This window comes from Gorilla gorilla, chromosome 18, assembly GCF_029281585.2.
Source record: "Gorilla gorilla gorilla isolate KB3781 chromosome 18, NHGRI_mGorGor1-v2.1_pri, whole genome shotgun sequence".
Lineage (NCBI taxonomy): Eukaryota > Metazoa > Chordata > Mammalia > Primates > Hominidae > Gorilla > Gorilla gorilla.
This window is the reverse complement of record NC_073242.2, coordinates 23906353-23924688: the sequence shown is the minus strand read 5'-3', so window position 1 is coordinate 23924688 and position 18336 is coordinate 23906353. Positions and strand designations below refer to the sequence as shown.

At 42.9% G+C, this 18336-nt stretch overlaps 1 protein-coding gene across 2 annotated transcripts in view; it reads right to left on the bottom strand.

The window, feature by feature from the left end:
* Positions 1-16419, bottom strand: part of CACNG3 (calcium voltage-gated channel auxiliary subunit gamma 3) — a 107227-nt gene extending 90808 nt beyond the window's left edge. Inside the window, exon 1 of one of the 2 annotated variants that reach the window (XM_019012889.3) lies at positions 15098-16419. In XM_019012889.3, the coding sequence (XP_018868434.1) occupies positions 15098-15308 (211 nt within the window). In that variant the 5' untranslated portion in view covers positions 15309-16419. The remainder of the gene's footprint in view (positions 1-15097) is intronic. The other variant, XM_004057366.4, reaches the window with a different exon arrangement.
* Between the last annotated feature and the right edge of the window lie 1917 nt (positions 16420-18336).

The following is an 18336-nucleotide window of genomic DNA, read 5'->3' as shown; positions in this document are numbered from 1 at the left end:
AAAGAGAGCGAGAGAAAATGTATAATAATTTAGTGTGTCTTCATGGATTTCTAGGGGTAGGCTATTTCCATGTTCTCTTTCCCCTCTGCTTAAGGATAAGAAACAAGTATCTCTGAGCTCATTTCTATTCCAGCCCCGAGTACTTGAAGAGGTCAGTTCTCCCCTGTGTATGCTGCACAAGCCTTTTTGTGTGTTTGGCAAATGTGTTTTGAGCACCTACTGTGAACCAGGGGCACCTTGGGGACTCACAAACCCTAAGAGAACACTTCTGTGACACCCCTGCCATGACTATTCTAGGACCAATACTCTCTGCTACATACAGGAGCCCCATGCCCTGCTCACCTGGGTGCACTCTATCAGCATCTTTCCTACACAGTTGTGAGCTTACCAAAGACAGGAACCATGTCTGCCTTATTTTCTGCTAAATCCTCAGGACCCAACACAGGGTCTAGCACATAGTAGCGGCTCAATAAGTACATCTGGTGCAGGGAACCCAGGCTGTAGGTCCCCCTAAATTCAAATCACTCACTTTGCATCTCTTGTTGGATCTCCAGGCTGAAAAGGGGAAGCTGCACAGGAGGAAACACCAGCCTGAGCCAATGAAAGGTGAGAATCTGTGAGTTGGGAAGGGGCTGCCCAGCAAGAATGATGATTCTAGGAGCTTTGCAAGATTTGGTAAGGACTAGAAACTTCTACATCAATGTCATTTAAAAAAACCTATTTTTCCACAATGAGAAATGAAATACTGAAAAATAATAAGGGACCACGGACTTGTCTTCAGTGAAAGAAGGAAGACAGTGCTGATGAGGTGCTACTTCACTGCACCGAGTCATAGAGAAGGGCGAGGCAAAAGTGTTAAAAGTCTAGAGCTAAAGTACTTGTCTGAGAGAAGCAAGGGAGGTCAAGGGACAGAGTACTCTTCCTGTCAAGCAGCAAATAGTGCAGTTGAGAAGAAGACTCAGCCATGGTGAACTCAAGAGCCATTCTTGGGCTCAAAATCCTTCAGAGGCTTCCAGTTTATTAAGAGTCAAAGTCCTTACAACTCCCTTCAGGGCTCTACATGACCTGGCCTGCACTATCCTAAACTGATCTGCTTCTCTCCTCCTCACTCCCCCATTTCAGCCACCCTGGCTTTCTTGAACACTCCAGACACATTCCCCCCTTCAAGCCTTTGTGCTTGCTGATCCATCTGCCTGGAATGCCCATCCCCCAGTGAGCCACTTGGCTTTGCCTCTCACCTGCTTCATATTTTGGGTTAAATGTCACCTTCTCAGAGAAGTCTACCTTGACCACACCATTTGCAATTTCATCCCCACCCACCCCAACACAACTTCTCTGCTTTACAGTAATTTGGAAGAAGTCCATTGTGCTATGCTAAGATTATCTCTTTCTTAAGCCAATGAGCTGTCACTGCAGCTGAGCCCCAGGGATTCTAACTGGAAAATCATCCTGGGGTGGTCCAGACCTGATTTCCTTGGTCCAGACCTTATTATCTCTTGAAACCCAACCCCTGCCATCTCCCAACTGCTCAGGAGCTAAGCCATCACTCACCAAAGAGTGAAAAAGCAGAAAAGAGCAATTATTATGCTGCGCAGCAGACCTCTGGCTCAGATTAACATCATTGCCTCTTGATTTGATCTTTCTATTTTTCTCCAAACACCCAGAGCATTTTGATTGCCTGCCAGATTCATCTTTGGTGAAAAGTAACATTTTGAAAAATCATTTGGAAAAACATTTGAAAAATGTATTACTTGGTAATACATATTTTAGGGCACGTTAAGCTAATAAACAGCTAATTGGTTCTGCTGTCCTGTAATTTGCAAAGGGTCAAAATGATTTGTAAATATACATCTTTATTAACTGCTGTCTGCCAAAACCAATTTCTACAGGTGACAGTAGAATGAGGTGATGGAAGGCACCTCAACAGTTAACCTCAACATGGTTTTTTGGATCAGTTTAATTTAACAGGTAAGTATTATTGTATTCCAGGGCAGCTATGCATGATGTCAAACAGCATATGGTACACAATACAGAGTGGTGGAAATTCCACTTCCTAAATGTGCAGGTGACCAAATGTATATATAGACTCTTAGCCAAAAGGAATAGAAACAGTGTCTGTGGGATTTGTGCACAATATGTCCATACAACATATATTTTCTTTTTTCTTTTCCTGAGTTTGCACCCAGGATATTGAGGGAATTTTAAAACGAGGCTGTTAAACTACTCTGGATAATCTTTGTGGATAAAATGGAAAAAAAAAAACAAATGAACAAGTAACACTGAGATTTTCCTTTGTCTTTCTTTCTTTCTTTCTCGTTCTTTCTTTCTTTCTTTCTTCTTTCTCTTTTTTTTTTTTTTTTTGAGATGGAGTCTCTCTGTGTTGCCCAGGCTGGAGTGCAATGGTGCTATCTCAGCTCCCTGAAACCTCCGCCTCCCAGGTTTAAGCTATTCTACCACCTCAGCTTCCCGAGTAGCTGGGATTACAGGTGCCCACCACCACACTGGGCTAATTTTTGTATTTTTAGTAGAGACAGGGTTTCACCATGTTGGCCAGGCTGGTCTCGAACTCCTGAAGCGATCCACCCACCTTGACCTCCCAAACTGCTGGGATCACAGGTGTGAGCCACTGCACTCGGCTGAGATTTTCAAGACCGGAGAGCTAGACTCTCTCAAACTACAGAATGCTGAATTGTAAACAATTGTGGCTGGAAGTATAGGAGATATTATTAATAGGGTAATTTGTAAACACCTAAGAGTAAAACAGTAATTGTTAGGGATTAGTATAGGTTCACTAGGAAAAGCTTAAGGTAATTGAATTATCTTTCTTCTGGAAAAAAATTCAAGGTATATTTATTGAAGATCTGCTGTACAACAGGTTGTGGTTCTAGGCTGGTGGTTCAGGGAGTTGTGGCGGATAGTTTTTTGGGTGGCAATAAGATATTTGATAACATTTCCTACAACCTGCAGGCTAAAAGGTGGATAGATGGTGTTGGGTCTTGCCTGCCCAAATCTTAGCCTAGCTGCCCATTCCTGGCCCATTCAAGCCTAAGGCCAGTAAGAACCAGGCCTGCTGGTACATTTGTCTATTCCAAGTCTGGTGCCTTTCCAAGATGTTTTTGGCCATCTGAGTGCTGCATGAGAACCTGGCTGCAGATTCTCATCGTCTGTGTTACAGAGTCATCCAAGCCCAAAACCTGGAGATGAGGATGAGGGTAGGGTTGACTCGTGCCTGACGCAGAGTTTAAAACCCAAAGAAGTCAAATAAATAACATGCTCAAGTTTACTCCTCAGGAAGTGGAACAGCCATGGACCTGATGCCATCCCCACACTGGCGAACACCCCAACTCCAGCGTAGAAGATGTGAGAATCTCAAATCATTTGTTCACCTGCATCCCATCAGACTCCCTGTTCTTCTCACTTCCAAATCATTAGTGTTACTTTTTTAAAGAAAAATTTACATTTGATCTCCAGAGGTGGTATTTCTTCACAGCCTAGTGCTACGATGTCTCAATTTTATTGGCTTTACCATTTATTTTCCTTGACCTTGCTTTCTGGATTTGGTATCAGAATTGGCAGACACTGGGTGAATTATTTTTCACAATATCTCCAGTGGTTGAATGGTTCAGAGCCTCTGACTGATGCTGAGCTCTCCTTGACACAGGATTGAGCAGGTTGGAGGAGACCCAACCCACCAACCCAGATCCTTAAATTAAGGCAGTATGGTGTGATGATTAGGGTGAGACTGTGGTTTATATCCCAGCCCTGTCACCACCTAGCAGAGTGATCTTGTGCAAGCTACTTTACCTCTCTGAGCCTCTGTCTCCTTGCTGGTAGAGCAGACAACTAGTAGTAGACAGGGCTATGATGAGGCTCAGTTTAGCCTGTTTATGCTAAGGTTTTATCCAAGGGCCCAGAATACAGTTAATGAGAAACAGAAGAAGGTACAGTTTAAATCCCAGCCCAGCATTTACTAACTATGTGCAGTTTATAAAATGGAGGTAATAGTAGTATCTATCTCTCAAATAAATCAGGAGGGTTAAATAACAATTGTAAAGTGCATCCTTAGAACAGTGCCTGGCATCTAGTGTGTGTCCGTTAAATAAATGAATAAATGCTCAGGGGCTGGCCCAGATATGAGGCCGGGCACGGTGGCTCACGGCTGTAATCCCAGCACTCTGGGAGGCCAAGGTGGGCAGATTACTTGAGGCCAAGAGTTCGAGACCAGCCTGGTCAACATGGAGAAACCCTGTCTCTACTAAAAATACAAAAAATTAGCTTGACATGGTGGCGCACATCTGTAGTCCCCGCTACCTGGGTGGCTGAGGCAGGAGAATCACTTGATCTCGGGAAGCAGAGGTTGCAGTGAGCCAAGATCACATCATTGCACTCCAGCCTGGGCAACAGAGCGACACTCTGCCTCAAAAACAAACAAACAAATGAATGCACAATCTACCACAATAATCATTGCTAGGCACATAGAAGGTGTTTGTTAAGTATTAGCTATTAATTATTTTTTTCTAGGTGGGCATGGTGGTTCAAACCTGTAATCACAGAACTTTGGGAGGCCATGGTGGGAGAATTGCTTGAGCCCATGAGTTGAAGATCATCCTGGCCTGCATAGCAAGACCCCATCTCTACAAAAAATTTTAAAAATAGCCGGGCATGGTGGCATGTGCCTGTAGTCGCAGCTACTCATGGGACTGTGGTGGGAGGATCCCTTGAGCCCAGGAGGTCGAGGCCGCAGTGAGCTCTGATTGCACCACTGAACTTCAGCCTGGGCAATAGAGCAAGACCCTGTCTCAAAACAATTTTAGAAAGTAAAAATTAAGAAATTAAAAATAGGCCAGGTGCAGTGGCTCAAACCTGTAATCCCAGCACTTTGAGAGGCCGAGGTGGGCGGATCACAAGGTCAGGAGATCGAGACCATACTGGCTAACATGGTGAAACCCCGTCTTTACTAAAAATACAAAAAATTAGCCGGGTGTGGTGGCGGGCTCCTGTAGTCCCAGCTACTCGGGAGGCTGAGGCAGGAGAATGGTGTGAACCCAGGAGGCAGAGGTTGTACTGAGCCGAGATCGTGCCACCGCACTCCAGCCTGGGCGATAGAGCGAGACTCCATCTCAAAAAAAAAAAAAAAAGAAAGAAATTAAAAATAATTATTTCCCTAGTTCCTTGGCACCTGTTTCTGGGGTTCTCATGGCCCATCCTCTCTCTCTCCAGCTTCCTTGGAAACAGCTCCCAGGATCCATAACACAATTTCACCTGCTGACTGATCCCAGGAAGAAGGGCAGACTTGCCCTGGAAGTGAGCCACCTCATGCAAATCCAGGAGGCAGGCCACAGGTGGGGTTCCTGCCTTGCAGAGAGCTCTCTTAGGCTGGAGGGCTTCTAGTAGTAGACATTGTCATTCATCTGCACCATTTTGGAAAAAGCTTCAGCAGACCCACAAAACGCTAGTCAAATCCTGAATTCTCCTTCTCCTCCTTTATCTCTGCTTTCCCAGTGTCTCACTGGCTCCTCTGTTCTTTGTCCATCAATGTTAGTGCTACTTAGGGTATCGTTTTCCCTCTTTTTCTTCCTTGTGTTTTTCTGGCATTTCTTGTGTGCAGTCATACCTTTGATTACCATCTATGTTTGGATGACCCTAAGTGTCACCCTCAGTTTCACTTCTGTTCTAAGCTCTCTCTTTGTGATTTGTAACATTTTGGAGTATGAGATTCTTTCATAGAAGTGCCCATTCATGTATCTTTCATGAAGTTTCATGAGCATACTGAACCTCATCAATGGAGCTAAATGACACAGTATTTGTACCTAGACTCCCAACACCAGCTGCCTGTGGTGGGTCACCCACCGAGTAACCGTGTCTTACAGAGTCTACTGTCAAACTTATCTATAGTGTTCCTTTCTTTTTATTGTCAGTAGAAACACTGGCTCCCAAGGATTTCTTCTTTTGTCAGCCCTAGCAGTTACTGTTCCCTGTGCACCTGGACAAGGGCTACATTTTCCTGGACACCATGAAAGGGGGAAAATCAGACCTATGTGAGAATTCTCTGGGAAAGAAAGAATATCTGATTACATGAACGGTCTGTGATAAAGGCAGATGGTGCAAGAAAAAAGAAAAGCAATTGAAAACTCTTGGGAAAACAAATAATCCTTCTAGAAATAGTGTTATTATAGATTCCTATATGTCTCTACAGTGAGATATAGCAGGGTTTGGCAAACTTTACTTTTTCTGGAAAAGGCAAGATAGTAAATATTTCAGGCTTTGCAGGCCAAGCAGCAAAATTGAGGATATTATATAGAAATATAAATGACAAGAAAGAAAACAAGTTTCTATAAATTTTTTATTGACAACATTTAGGATTATGGATCCTGGAATTTGAATTTTATATCTTTTTTATTTGTCATGAAATATTATTGGATATTACTTAATTTTTCAATCATTTAAAAATGTACAAAATATTTTTAGCTATGGGCTGTCCAGAAGCAGGCAATGGGCTGAATTTGGCCTAGTTGTAGTTTGTCAAACCCTGAGAGATAGCTACACATCATAATATATATATACACCACTGAGTGAGCTAGCTTGCTTTCTTCTTTCTTTCTTTCTTTCTTTCTTTCTTTCTTTCTTTCTTTCTCTTTCTCTCCTTCCTTCCTTCTTTCTTCTTTCTTTCTCTTTCTTTCTCTCTCTCTCCTTCCTTCCTTCTTTCTTCTTTCTTTCTTTTTCTTTTTTCTTTCTTTCTTTCTTTCCTTTTTCTTTCTTTCCCTCTTTCTTTTCCTTCCTTCCTTCTCTTTTTCCTTCCTTCCTTCCTCCCTTCCTTCCTTCTCTCTCTTCTTTTCTTTTTCTTTCTTTCTTTCACACAGTCTCACTCTGTCACCCAGGCTGGAGTGCAGTGGCATGATCTCAACTCATTGCAACTACAATCTCCTGGGCTCTAGTCATCCTCCCACTTCAGCCTCCTGAGTAGCTGGGACTATAAGAGCATGCCAGCACACCTGGCTAACTTTTTTTGTATTTTTTGTAGAGATGGAGGTCTCACTATGTTGCCCATGCTGGTCTCAAACTTTGGGGCTCAAGTGATCCACCTTCCTTGGCCTCTCAAAGTGCTGGGATTACAGATGTGATCCACCATGGCCTGCAGAGTTTTCAACTGTTAAAATTTCTGAGACAAAGCATGGTGACATTATTTATGTTTATTGATGTGTCTCAATTTAGTGGGATATAAACATGCACCAGTTTTAGTTTGGCTTTCAACTGTGTTATATCAAATCCTTCATTTTCTTACTGACAGTTTAGGCAGATTTCATAACTTCCCAGTCACTTTTGGTTGTTAAAACTTCCAGTTTTGTCTAACATTTCAAATTGCATGTTGAATTCAAATCACTATCCCTGCTCCTTCCTTGTTTAGATTCTAGCACCTTCTGTATGTATGTTCCTGCAGGGAGCAGGAAGAAGGAAAAGGCCAACATGCCACTTCACTTAGCTGGGCGAGGCTGTAAACCTTTCTTGTTTGCTGTCACTGCTTCTCTGGCTAACGTCAATTGCCAGGCGCTCTGTGTAGCAGGGGTCTGTGTGCTGACTGTCTTGTGGAGTTACATGCATTGGTTATTGGAGGGTCCTATGGTACCTTCCTACTGCAACTTCCTTTCCTGGTGTGGAATCTCTGACTCTGGTCTAGTCTTTTCCATCCTGCCTGGCTCCTTCCACTGAAAACATACAGCCCATGTTGCTGAGACTGTAGTTGACCCATACAGTACCCTGCAAACATTTATTATACACCCTCCCTTTGGATAGAGTCAGTTCTGAACCAAGGTGCATGGTTTGGTGAGCAGAGCATGGGCTAACTCTCAGCCCCTACTCGACCCCTCGGCCAGGCAGTCTTGTATAGGGCAACATCTTCACAAGCATCGTGCAGCTGGGTTAGAGTTTTCTTGGTTAATGGGCTGCTCTCTCAGGTGAGATATGAACACAAGGGTGGCAGCTCAGCTGCCCACTCCCAGATCCAATCCACACACAGAACTTCACCATTCCAAACAGGCTACTCCACTCCCATGCCTCCTCTTAGCTCTGTTGTTCCCTCCAAGTCCCTTGCTGAGGTGGGCACATGAGCAGCCATGCTGCTTAAGCAAGTGTCCAATCCAGCACTCAATCATTATGAATGATTCTTCTTGGAGCCACAGGTACCTCACTGAGGAACTAAAAGTATTGGGAGGAAGGAGAGAACTTGTATAAGAAAGCTAACTTATTGTTTGTCTTAGCAAATGGATCTTGTGTAGAAATGCATAAATCAAGAACTAATGGTCAACATGTTATTTAGAGGTAAGAAGAAATGAAGGAAACACAAGAATTAAAACAGAAACAGTTGATGGCACTTGCTATTTTTATTTCCCCATTTCACAGGTAAGTAAATTAGCACTCAGAGGGTAGGCAACTTTCAAGGTCTCATAGTCAGTAAATAACAGGATCCACATAAGCCCCCAGGTCCACCTGCTCCCAAAGCCCCTGCTATATCCCATATTCTCTGTGGTCTTTCATTAACTTATTAAAGGCCTATTTGTTCCTACATTGAAAAAGTGTGCTGTGGCAGGGTTATGAGATGGGAGAAAATTAAAACAACCTTCGGGTTTTCTACACTTCTGTTTAACCTCAGAAACATTGTTTTCATTGGGTGATGCTTCCATATGTCAAAGAAATTTTAAATTATTAAAAACATAATTATCCTAAAATACATAGCTCATGTCAAGTTTTGTTCAATTCAGCAGTGAGGAAATCAGCAGAATGATAAAACTAGTTCAAAGGAGGATGTTCTATTTTTTTTCAGTGAAAAGGTTTTGAAATAAGATTACTAAATTAGTATAAAACCGAATAATATTCAGGAGAGGAGAGAATAAATCCACAACATTTGGGGTTATCTCCCCTAATGAATGAAAATCACATGCACATCTACTGAACAAAAAAATTATGTGCATTTTCTCAGTTTTCTACAAGTAAGTAGCTAACTTTGTAGCAACCAGGCCCCAATCTGTACTAAAAGCTGAGTCAATCAAAGTTACATTTCCCCCCGGGGGTCAGATGATCCCTTGGGTAAGCTTGTTTCACTGTGCTCTATGTGAACATTTAAAGAACACAGTCATCTTTTTGCCTAATTTCTTGTTTTATTTTTTTCTTCACACACAATAGTTATCCATACAAATAACCCACACTGGTCACCCAACCTTGGAATGAAGGTCACTTGCCTTTATTCTAATCCAGAAGATAAAATTTCAGAGACTGAAACAACTGAAAGTATTTTCAAGGCATCTACTTCCTAAGGTAGGTGGAATCCCACAGTCAGGTAGAAGATTGGGTTTGAGGAAGAAAGAAGAGGAGTAAGTTTCTTTCCACCGATGATGATACGACTGGGAATGAGATTTAAAATAGGTAACAACCAATGGGACACAAGACCAGACAATCAGAATGAATGGTTTTGTAGGGCCAGAGCAAGGTCACGATGACATCTGTGGGGCCAGGTCTTCACCCTTTACCTAATGGATCTGAGCAGCCCCACTAAGGGCTAGGGTGGGTGCAGTGGTGGTGGGGAGTTGGTGAAAGACTTGGGCCAGTTGTTGTTTATCAAGACATAGGAAAGTATTTTAACATTTTAACAACCAGTATGGCGCTATGGACACATTCTGTCTGACTATTAGTCATGTTCATACTCTGACCTCTACCACCTGCCCAATCCTGACTCAACCCTCAAACGCAGTCAGGGTCACTCCCTCCCATCCTGCCTTAAGACTCCAGCCCATTTCTCTCTTCTATCTGCCTCTCAGGCTTTAGTGGCAAGGAGGAAGAATACAGAAAAAGGAACTGGGAGAAGGTCAGGAGTAGGGAAGAGAGTAAGAGAACTCCAGCACATTCTGAACCCATGTCTAAGGGAGGGTGCAGCATTAAATCTAGGACTGCAGGTGCAGAAGTGATGACTGGGTACTGTTTCTAAGTTTTAGGGGTAGAGCAGTGCCCCAAAGACAATAATCCCTGTCCTTACAGATTCCACATTCTACTTGGGCGGAGACAGGAGATATGAAAAGTATGAGTTAACATGTACAAAAGCACCTAGCACAGAGCTTGGCACATACAGAATAGTTAATAAATGTCATGTCTTTTCCTCACCTCCATCCTCAGCCACATCTTTGCAGCTTCCCTGAAGGTTTTCAGACAACATAAATAAAGCTGAAACCCCGTCTGGCTGAAAAAGTCAACCATCTGGAGTTTTGGAAATATGGGAGAACTTCTAATGACTGGCTAATTTTTTTCTCCAGTTTTTCAGCGAGATGTTTGATGTCATCCTGGCCCATTTGTAGCAGAAATATCAGTTACTGAACCTCTTCTCCATAACTTTAAGTTCCTTGTTTTAAAATCCTAAATAAGTGGGCTTTCTTTTCTCAGTATTTTTTAATGAATTGAAAAAGTGATTATTGACTAATAAAGAGTAATTCAGGAATCAAATATAAAAACATCAGAAATTCATATTAAAAGTGCTATTTAGGTAATTTACAAGGCTGAAAACTGGCAGCCCATGTACCAAATTCAGCTACAAGGTAAATTTGGTTTGGCTAATATCATATTCTTAAAAAGTTGAATGAGTTGCCTGCATTTTAAAAATCAAGATATTTTACATCTGGCTTTTCTTTACTTGGAATATTGGGCCACACTTGGTGTCTATTTCTCCAAGGTAAAAATCAAATCAAGCCAAGTAGTAGTCATCCTTCAGATGAGGCTTGTGTTTTCCAGTTTGCCACAGTCCTCACCACTCCCTATTGCCCCACACTGAGACCAAGTTTCAGTTACAATACATCTTCTCAAATCTACTGTTACCCGCCTCCAAACCTGCTGAGAATTGAGCTAAGAGGATTGGGAAATGCTTGTTTCATACTTTACATTAGCTGCCTCATCTACACAAACATTTGGATTTGTTACTCTCTAATCTTATCTAAATTTCTCATTTTAGATTTGGGTAAACTAAGGTCCAAAGAGGGAAAATAACATTCACAATTCACATAACTGTTAGTGATGGAAATGGGATGAACAGTTAGGGTTCCTCACTACTAGACTGGTGGTCTTTCTGCTATCTAAATACATTGCTTTGATTGTCTCCAGGACTTCACGAGGTTTTCTTAATGAGAGAGTCACATATTGAACACATTCTCATTCAAATTCACAGGCCACTATTGAAAACACGCAGCAGGTTAGGGCTCTACTTTGTGAATGCCTCCCGTGCTTTCCAGATAATGAGTCGGGCGTTCGTGTTGGCTTCCCAGTGTGGGTGTCTCTACACAGGTCAATTTTGTCCCCATGCAAAGCGTGTCCTTTGCTGCCTCTGAGTTTGTGTGTGTCTGGTGTCTTCTGCATCCCTGCTGATGCTGCACAGGCACAGTGAGTGCTCTGAGATCTGAAACTTCTGAATGGAAAAACCCATGTGCCTGGGCATTTTCACAAACTAGTGTTTGTACCAGTAGCAGGCTACCCACCAAAGCATGAATTAATGTTTTCTAGCAAATACTCAGAGAGACAGCACGACTAAGGTTAAGTATTGCCTGCTGAGTTTAGGTGTGTGACCTTGGGCAAGTTATGTAAATTCCCTAGGGCTCAGTTTCCTCATCTGTAAAATGAGGATAATAATAGTACCTACACAACTGAGCTTCTTTGAAGATGAAAGAGTTAATTTTTCAAAATACTTAGAACAGCCTGAGCACATAGTAAGTGCTAAATGTAAGGGATATTCTGGTAGGTTAGCTTATTTTTTCCTAGGTATTTTTTAAGGGTTGAAAAAGTGATTATTGACTATTAAAGAGTAATTCAGGGGTCAAATATAAAAATGTCAGAAATTTGGATTAAAAATGCCATTTAGGTAATTTACAAGGCTCAAAACTGGCAGCCCATGGGCCAAATTCAGCTACAAGGTAAACTTGGTTTGGCTGATCATGTCACTCAAGGAGGAGAAGGATATAACTTACCTACAGAAATGAAAACTAGAAACATCCTTCTCCTCCTTGAGTGATGGGATGATCCTTAAAACACATAGTCATCCTCAGGCTCATTGCAAATACCAATACATGTTGGCTTTAACATCATAATTGCTTGGAGCACCTTTAGAAAACTCAGATTTTCGTGGTCTACCTCAGACCTATGGAAGCAGGGAATCTAGTTGTGGAGTCCCTGATAATCTAATTTTTTAAAAGTTCCTCATGAGAATTTGATGACCAGCAAAGTTGGGAAACAATTGATGTAGTTTGCTTATTCTTGAATATTTTTGGTGTTGGAAGACCCATCACCTCCCAAAGCTTCCCATTCCACATTGGATAGTTATTTTTATTGAGGTAAAACCTATTTTCCTCTAGCTCCTACTTCTACCTCCTTGAGGCCACACAGAACATCTCAAATCTCTCTTTCATATGACAGCCCTTCAGATATTTGCAGACAGCTGTCATGTTCTCCTTGGCATTCTCTTCTTTTGGATAAAATAATCACATTGTCTCATGGCTCTTTAAAAAAGTACAGAAGAACGAACTTTTCTAATTTGACCTCTAAGAAAATGGAGCTACGAAAACCTCCCAGTTTTCATTTGACACTTAAAGGACCAGAAAATGAGGATTTTGAGGCTCAGGTGTAGGTAAGAAATACTGAATGGGAAAGGACTGTTCATCTTCATTCTAGCAAAGGATGGAAATGCCTGGGATGGATGCTACCAACTGCATGTGACTTCCCATGCAGAAATCAGAGGCTTCTGCAAATTCCCCAAACACTTGATGTGTTTAGTACACATCTTGGCTTCAAATTTCAGCCAGGACCCACCTAGGTGTTAATTACATGGGTGCAGCCATAGCTAATATTTTACTGTGATTCATTGTGATTTGTGCATCTTACTGTATTTAATACTTCAAAAAAGTGAACAACAACAAAAAAAGCCAGGCCAAGTTGTATGGGGACTGCAACACATTTTCTCAATAGAATTCACCTGCCCAAGGTTATGTCTTCAATTCATCCAATTCCTTCTTGATTCAATTTCTCACTTCTCCCACTGAGCCTACAGTATGCCTGGGTGGGGTTTCAATTCCTTGTACAAACTGTGGGTGTAGGACATGATGTTGGAAAAAAGAGAAATCATCAGTTGAGAAATTCTTAGCAAGTGTTCAGAAATTTTAGGTCCTACCTCTGCTCTTATAGATATATATTTTTTTCATAGATCATAATGAGGAACATCAAACTTCATTTTTAATTGTGCATTCTCAGGTTTGATTCCCAGAGGCAGAAGAATTGGAAATGGCTAAAGCACTGTATACATATGTGCCATGTTTGGCTTGGAGGAAGCTTAGAACTTCTATGCCATCTCTAGAACCATGTAGATATCGCAACATCCACCAAATCAGTTTTACAAAAGATAATTCAATTCCTTATAGCCAATATAAGAAAGCGAAATATGGAATTTCCCTGAGGTAAATGACTTCACCATACCCAATCACAAATGCTCACAAATATCCAACTTTTGTCATTGTTTAGGAAATAATTATTCTAGAATTTCTGTCAGTACATTGAATACAGTATAAGCTTTAGATAATGTTAATTCAAGACCACCTAATCCAAACATATCATTTCCCAGATGAATAAACTGAGAGTTGGAGAGGGTAAATGTCTTAACCAAGGTCACAGCGATACTTTGCAGCATTACCCAGGTCTTCTGACTTCACATGATCCTTGCTGCATTAAAGGTAGCCCTTTCCTACCTGGGCTTCCCACCAGTTGCAAATTTGTGTTAGAAACAGAATCAACTGTAGTAGCGCTACGGTCAGGAGAGCAGTTGTTTAAAGTGTCAGGACATGGGAAAAAGGCCAGAGAATGATGCAATATTACACTGGCAAGTGATGTCATAGCATGATTTCCCAAGCGATTTACATAAATGCAAGTTCTCAAGAAGCCCTGACAAATGCCAGCCAGTGAAAATGCAGTGTGAAGAACCAATGGCAAGCAGGGGAGGGGACCATACAGGAAACCCAGATTTCCTTGCCCACCACTGTGACAAGCTTCACAGATTTCTCGGAAGCCTAAGAGAACCCCTACTGCCCCTCTAATCCAGTGACTTCCCTCAGGCATATAGGCTCCAAAGAGCTTTGATTTTCTTCCTTATCTTTCTGTTTACTCCCAGTGATATCCAAGCATTGCCTACTGGTGCTGAGAGTGACTTCTGGTGTGGTGAAAGCAAGTTTAATAGTGTGATAGGCTACAAAAGGGCTTTATATTTTTAAATTGCTCTTTCTTCTTCATTATAATTTATAACTACTCCCTAATTTTTAGAACTAGAAATGACGAACTGCAATTCTTGGAGAATCAGTCTTTTGTAAATGTCATGGAAATACCTTTTTAGGGGTTTGGGAATGATTTAGGAATGAAGACAGGTGGATACAAAATACCAAGACTTCAGTTTTGTTGTGATCCAAACTAATAAAACATGTATCAATAAGGATTTTTTCTTAAAATGTGTGCATAGGGTGTGGGTGTGAGTAGGGGTTTACATATGTTACCCTGTTACTGATTGGCAGTGGAAGTTCATGACAATATCTAGTTAGAGCAAACTCAGGAGAAACTGATAAGTCTATGTTGAGAAATAATGAAATAGCTCAGAATGTGCCAGACCAGGTCAGGATCTCTCTCTCTCTCTCTCTCTCCTCACTTCCTTCCTCTTGTCCCTTCTCCTCCCTTCCCTCCTCCTCCCTTCAAAATCCAATTTAAGCAGGGTTAAAGACCCCATCTCAAGCCAGAGATCCAAACAGTTGACAATATGCCTAGGGATTTTGGATTTGAAGACTTTTCTAAACTGCAGAAGCTGCCTAGAGTGTGACAAAATCTCATCTCATAAAGCTTATACTAAAAACAATCAACAAGACCCAACCCCTTTAACCCACATGGCGTCAGTCTTGCTGTTAACAGAGTCTGGGCACCTGCACATTCTCAGCAATAATTTGAACTTCTCTTCTTTCCTTATCACCATTTTCATCTCCTCCAAACACCCACCAGAATATCAAAACTGGATTATTCAGAGCCATTGAGAGGAAATTGTAAATACCTTCTAGGCAGCAGGTCCTCCACAGCCCCGAATGGGTCATTACTTCTTCATTCTTCCTGCTGGTTTCATTATCACTTGTAGATTTAGTCCTGCACACACCTCTGGAATATAACCAGTAGTCCGTGCCCACTGCAATGGTCATTAAACTAAAAGCTGCAAAGGCTCCTACAGTGGTGATCAACATCTGGATACCTCTGTCACACATCCTCATAATTCTTCATGGTACTCTGGACGGCTGGGGGTTGGAGGGGGAGAGTCAGTGCCGGAGGGGAAAATCACTCTGCAGCCGGGTAACCTAGCACAGGCTCTTCCAAATATTCAGGTCTCCTTTTGTCAGCATCCACAGGGACTTTGGGAAAGCTGGGATTTCCTTTCTGGAGCTCTCTCCAGTTCCCTGGGTCGCCTATGGCCCTCTGAAGGGTGCAGGCTCCGGGGGGTTGGTCCGCATCACTGCTGCCTTCTGAGGGTCCCTGGGTTCCTTTCATTCCTCAGGAGCGTGGTAAAGACGAGGGTCCGTGCAGGGCATGGCTCCGGAGCCTGGAGCTGCCAGCTCGGTGTGAGATGCGCCTGGCTTCTCACAGCCCCGGGAGACTCAAGGCAAAGAAACCCAGAGAGGTCTCTGTGTGAGTGTGTGTGTGTGTGCGTGCGTGCTTGTGTGTGCCAGCGCGTGTGCTGGGGGTGAGGGCGGATGGCAAAAAATAGCACTGCTGGGAGGCGAGCCGCTGAGAAGAGTGTTCACTGCTTCCACAGCCTCGCAGGAAAGCTCTCCGCCTGCTCCCGACACCCCCGCTCAAACTGGAGAAAAGACAGAGTCCTGGGGCGGGGGCCGGCTGGTTTCCCTGGGGGCGCCAAGGTCCGTGGTGCTGAAGGGACAGCTCCCCGCCTGTTGCCCCGCCTCCGCCGTCTTAACGCCTAGGCTTTAAGGTCCGTGGTGCCGAAGGGACAGCTCCCTCATGCAGCTGCACACCGCCGCCCGGGCTAGAAACCCGGGGTGCTAAAGGGTCTTTCTTCCCTCACCCCGCCCTTCCCCCATTCCTTCCCGGGTCAGCCAGCCGGCTCGGCTCTGCCCAGTCAAGCCCACTCTCCGCGCAAAGTTTCGGGAGCCGAGGACAGTCAGCGCCCTGGCTCCTGGGCGCTGCAGCACGACCCGGTTCCTCCGCTCTGGGAAGGGTTAAGGAAAGGGGAAGGCGAGCGAAGCCCGTAGCGCACTCTGGCGCTCCCTCAGCACCCACCCAACGCGGCATTCTTCAATCCGCCCTTTCATCCCATGAGCCAGGCAAGTTTGCCTTTTGCTGCGGGCACCACTGGAGCCCATGGGGGAAAAAGAAGACCCGAAAGACCGAGTCTTCTCAAAGGCACCGGCAGCTCTGGAGACGGCTCTATGGCTCGCTTAGGCGGGCAAAAAGTGTTGTCACAATCACATCTGTGTAGAGTCTGTCTCAATTTGGTTCCCCAGCAAACAAACCAATATGTCTACCCTCCTTTCTCTGGAGCTCTGGTTTACACCGGAGACAACCTGCTCAGATCAGACCCGGAACTGTTCGTATATACATGATCATGTATTCCTAAAAGATGGAAGAAGCTAAATATATATAGACTCTGTCATACACATATTAGGGACCTTGGGCAAAAGGCTATAAGATTTTGGCCTTTGAATATGCCTTTTATACATTTTAACATATCTACATTGAAGGGGGTGATGGATTCATGGTGGGAGAGTCACTGAAAATGTCAGATTTTGTTCAAAGGTCTCTGAGATATTCATTTGTTAACATTGTTATCTAAGTCAGACCATAAAGCAGGTGAAGTTAGGTCTGCTTTGCTTGTTAGTCCAAAGTGCAAATGGCATTGCACACCTGAAAGCTCTCTTCCTTGGAAATAGCCAGTATTGCAAAGGACCAGCATTTAACCAGCTTTTTATTACTATGTATTCTGGCATATGCATGGGCACACACCGAGTTGACTAGAAACAGCCCACAGAAATGCCCTTATTATTTTTTTTCTTATGGCATCCTGGGACTGATATCCAGAGGTCAGATAGTTGGAAATGAGGCTGCTTGGGTTGTTTCCACAGTTCCTGAGATGTGTCCGCAACCAACTGTCATGTTTGAATGTTATTTAGCTGGACAGAAATATAACGGGAGGTAATCACAGACACACATACTCCCCTGGTGCCATCTCTGGCTGCCTGGGAACTTCTATTCAGGTGACTGTGTAGCAGGAATATATTGAAGGGTTCGCAAATGCAGCTCACAACTTCTTGGTGACTTTGCTACTTTCATTTTGGTGTTAAGACTGAAGACTTTATTCTTAGTGTTAGATAAATACTCATGTGCAGGAGGAAGTTCGAATATATAGCTGTGGAGTGATTGTGTTTGAATGCTCACCTGTGCTATGTTCAGTTTAGTTATAAATTCTGAATGCCTGTGAATCCGTCATAGAAGTAAAGCAAGTATGTAAATGTATGTTTGTACCTGCAGACAGTGTTATGGACCATGTGAACATATTTGCTGCAAATGCCTAGCATTTTTGCTATGCATATGCATAGATATTTGCACATGTATGTGTATGCATGCACGTGTGTAGGTATAGTATAGATTTGAATATGTAGGTGTGTATACCTATGAGCATTTAGTTGCATATGCATGTGTCGTGGTTCAAAAACACTGATTTATGGACAGGAGGTAGAAATACTGAAATCTTGCCACATAATCCACAATGGAATGGATAAACTTGGGGCCAACACCACAGCCGTACTCCAGAAGAATGACAGAAGATAGTAGGGAGAGGATACACGAGGGCCCCTACAGGTTTCTTAGTGTCATTTTCTTTCCCGAAATGAAAATTTGCATCTTAATAAAAATATCCTGCCTTGATTGTTATTACCTTTCTTTTTTAAGGGAAAGCCATATGTAACATGGAGGTGAGGTTGGTATTTCTTGGGAGGGATTAATTCAGTTAGCAAAAATTTCCCTACCCACTCTCAGAAAGTTAAATAAGATGAAATAATTAATAATGATCAAAGCAGTCATTTCAGGATCTGTTTGATTCTTCTCTTGCTTGGATAGAAGTGAGAAAGGTCTTCTTTCAAAGAAGGACCATGTTGATGAAAGGTGAGTGAGCTTCGGGCTAAGGGACAGTATGCCCCAATCTCTCCATTTACCAGACCCACAGTGGAACAGCAGCATCTTCATCTCCACCCACTTAGCTCTACAACAGAAGCCCAGACAAGCAGAGTA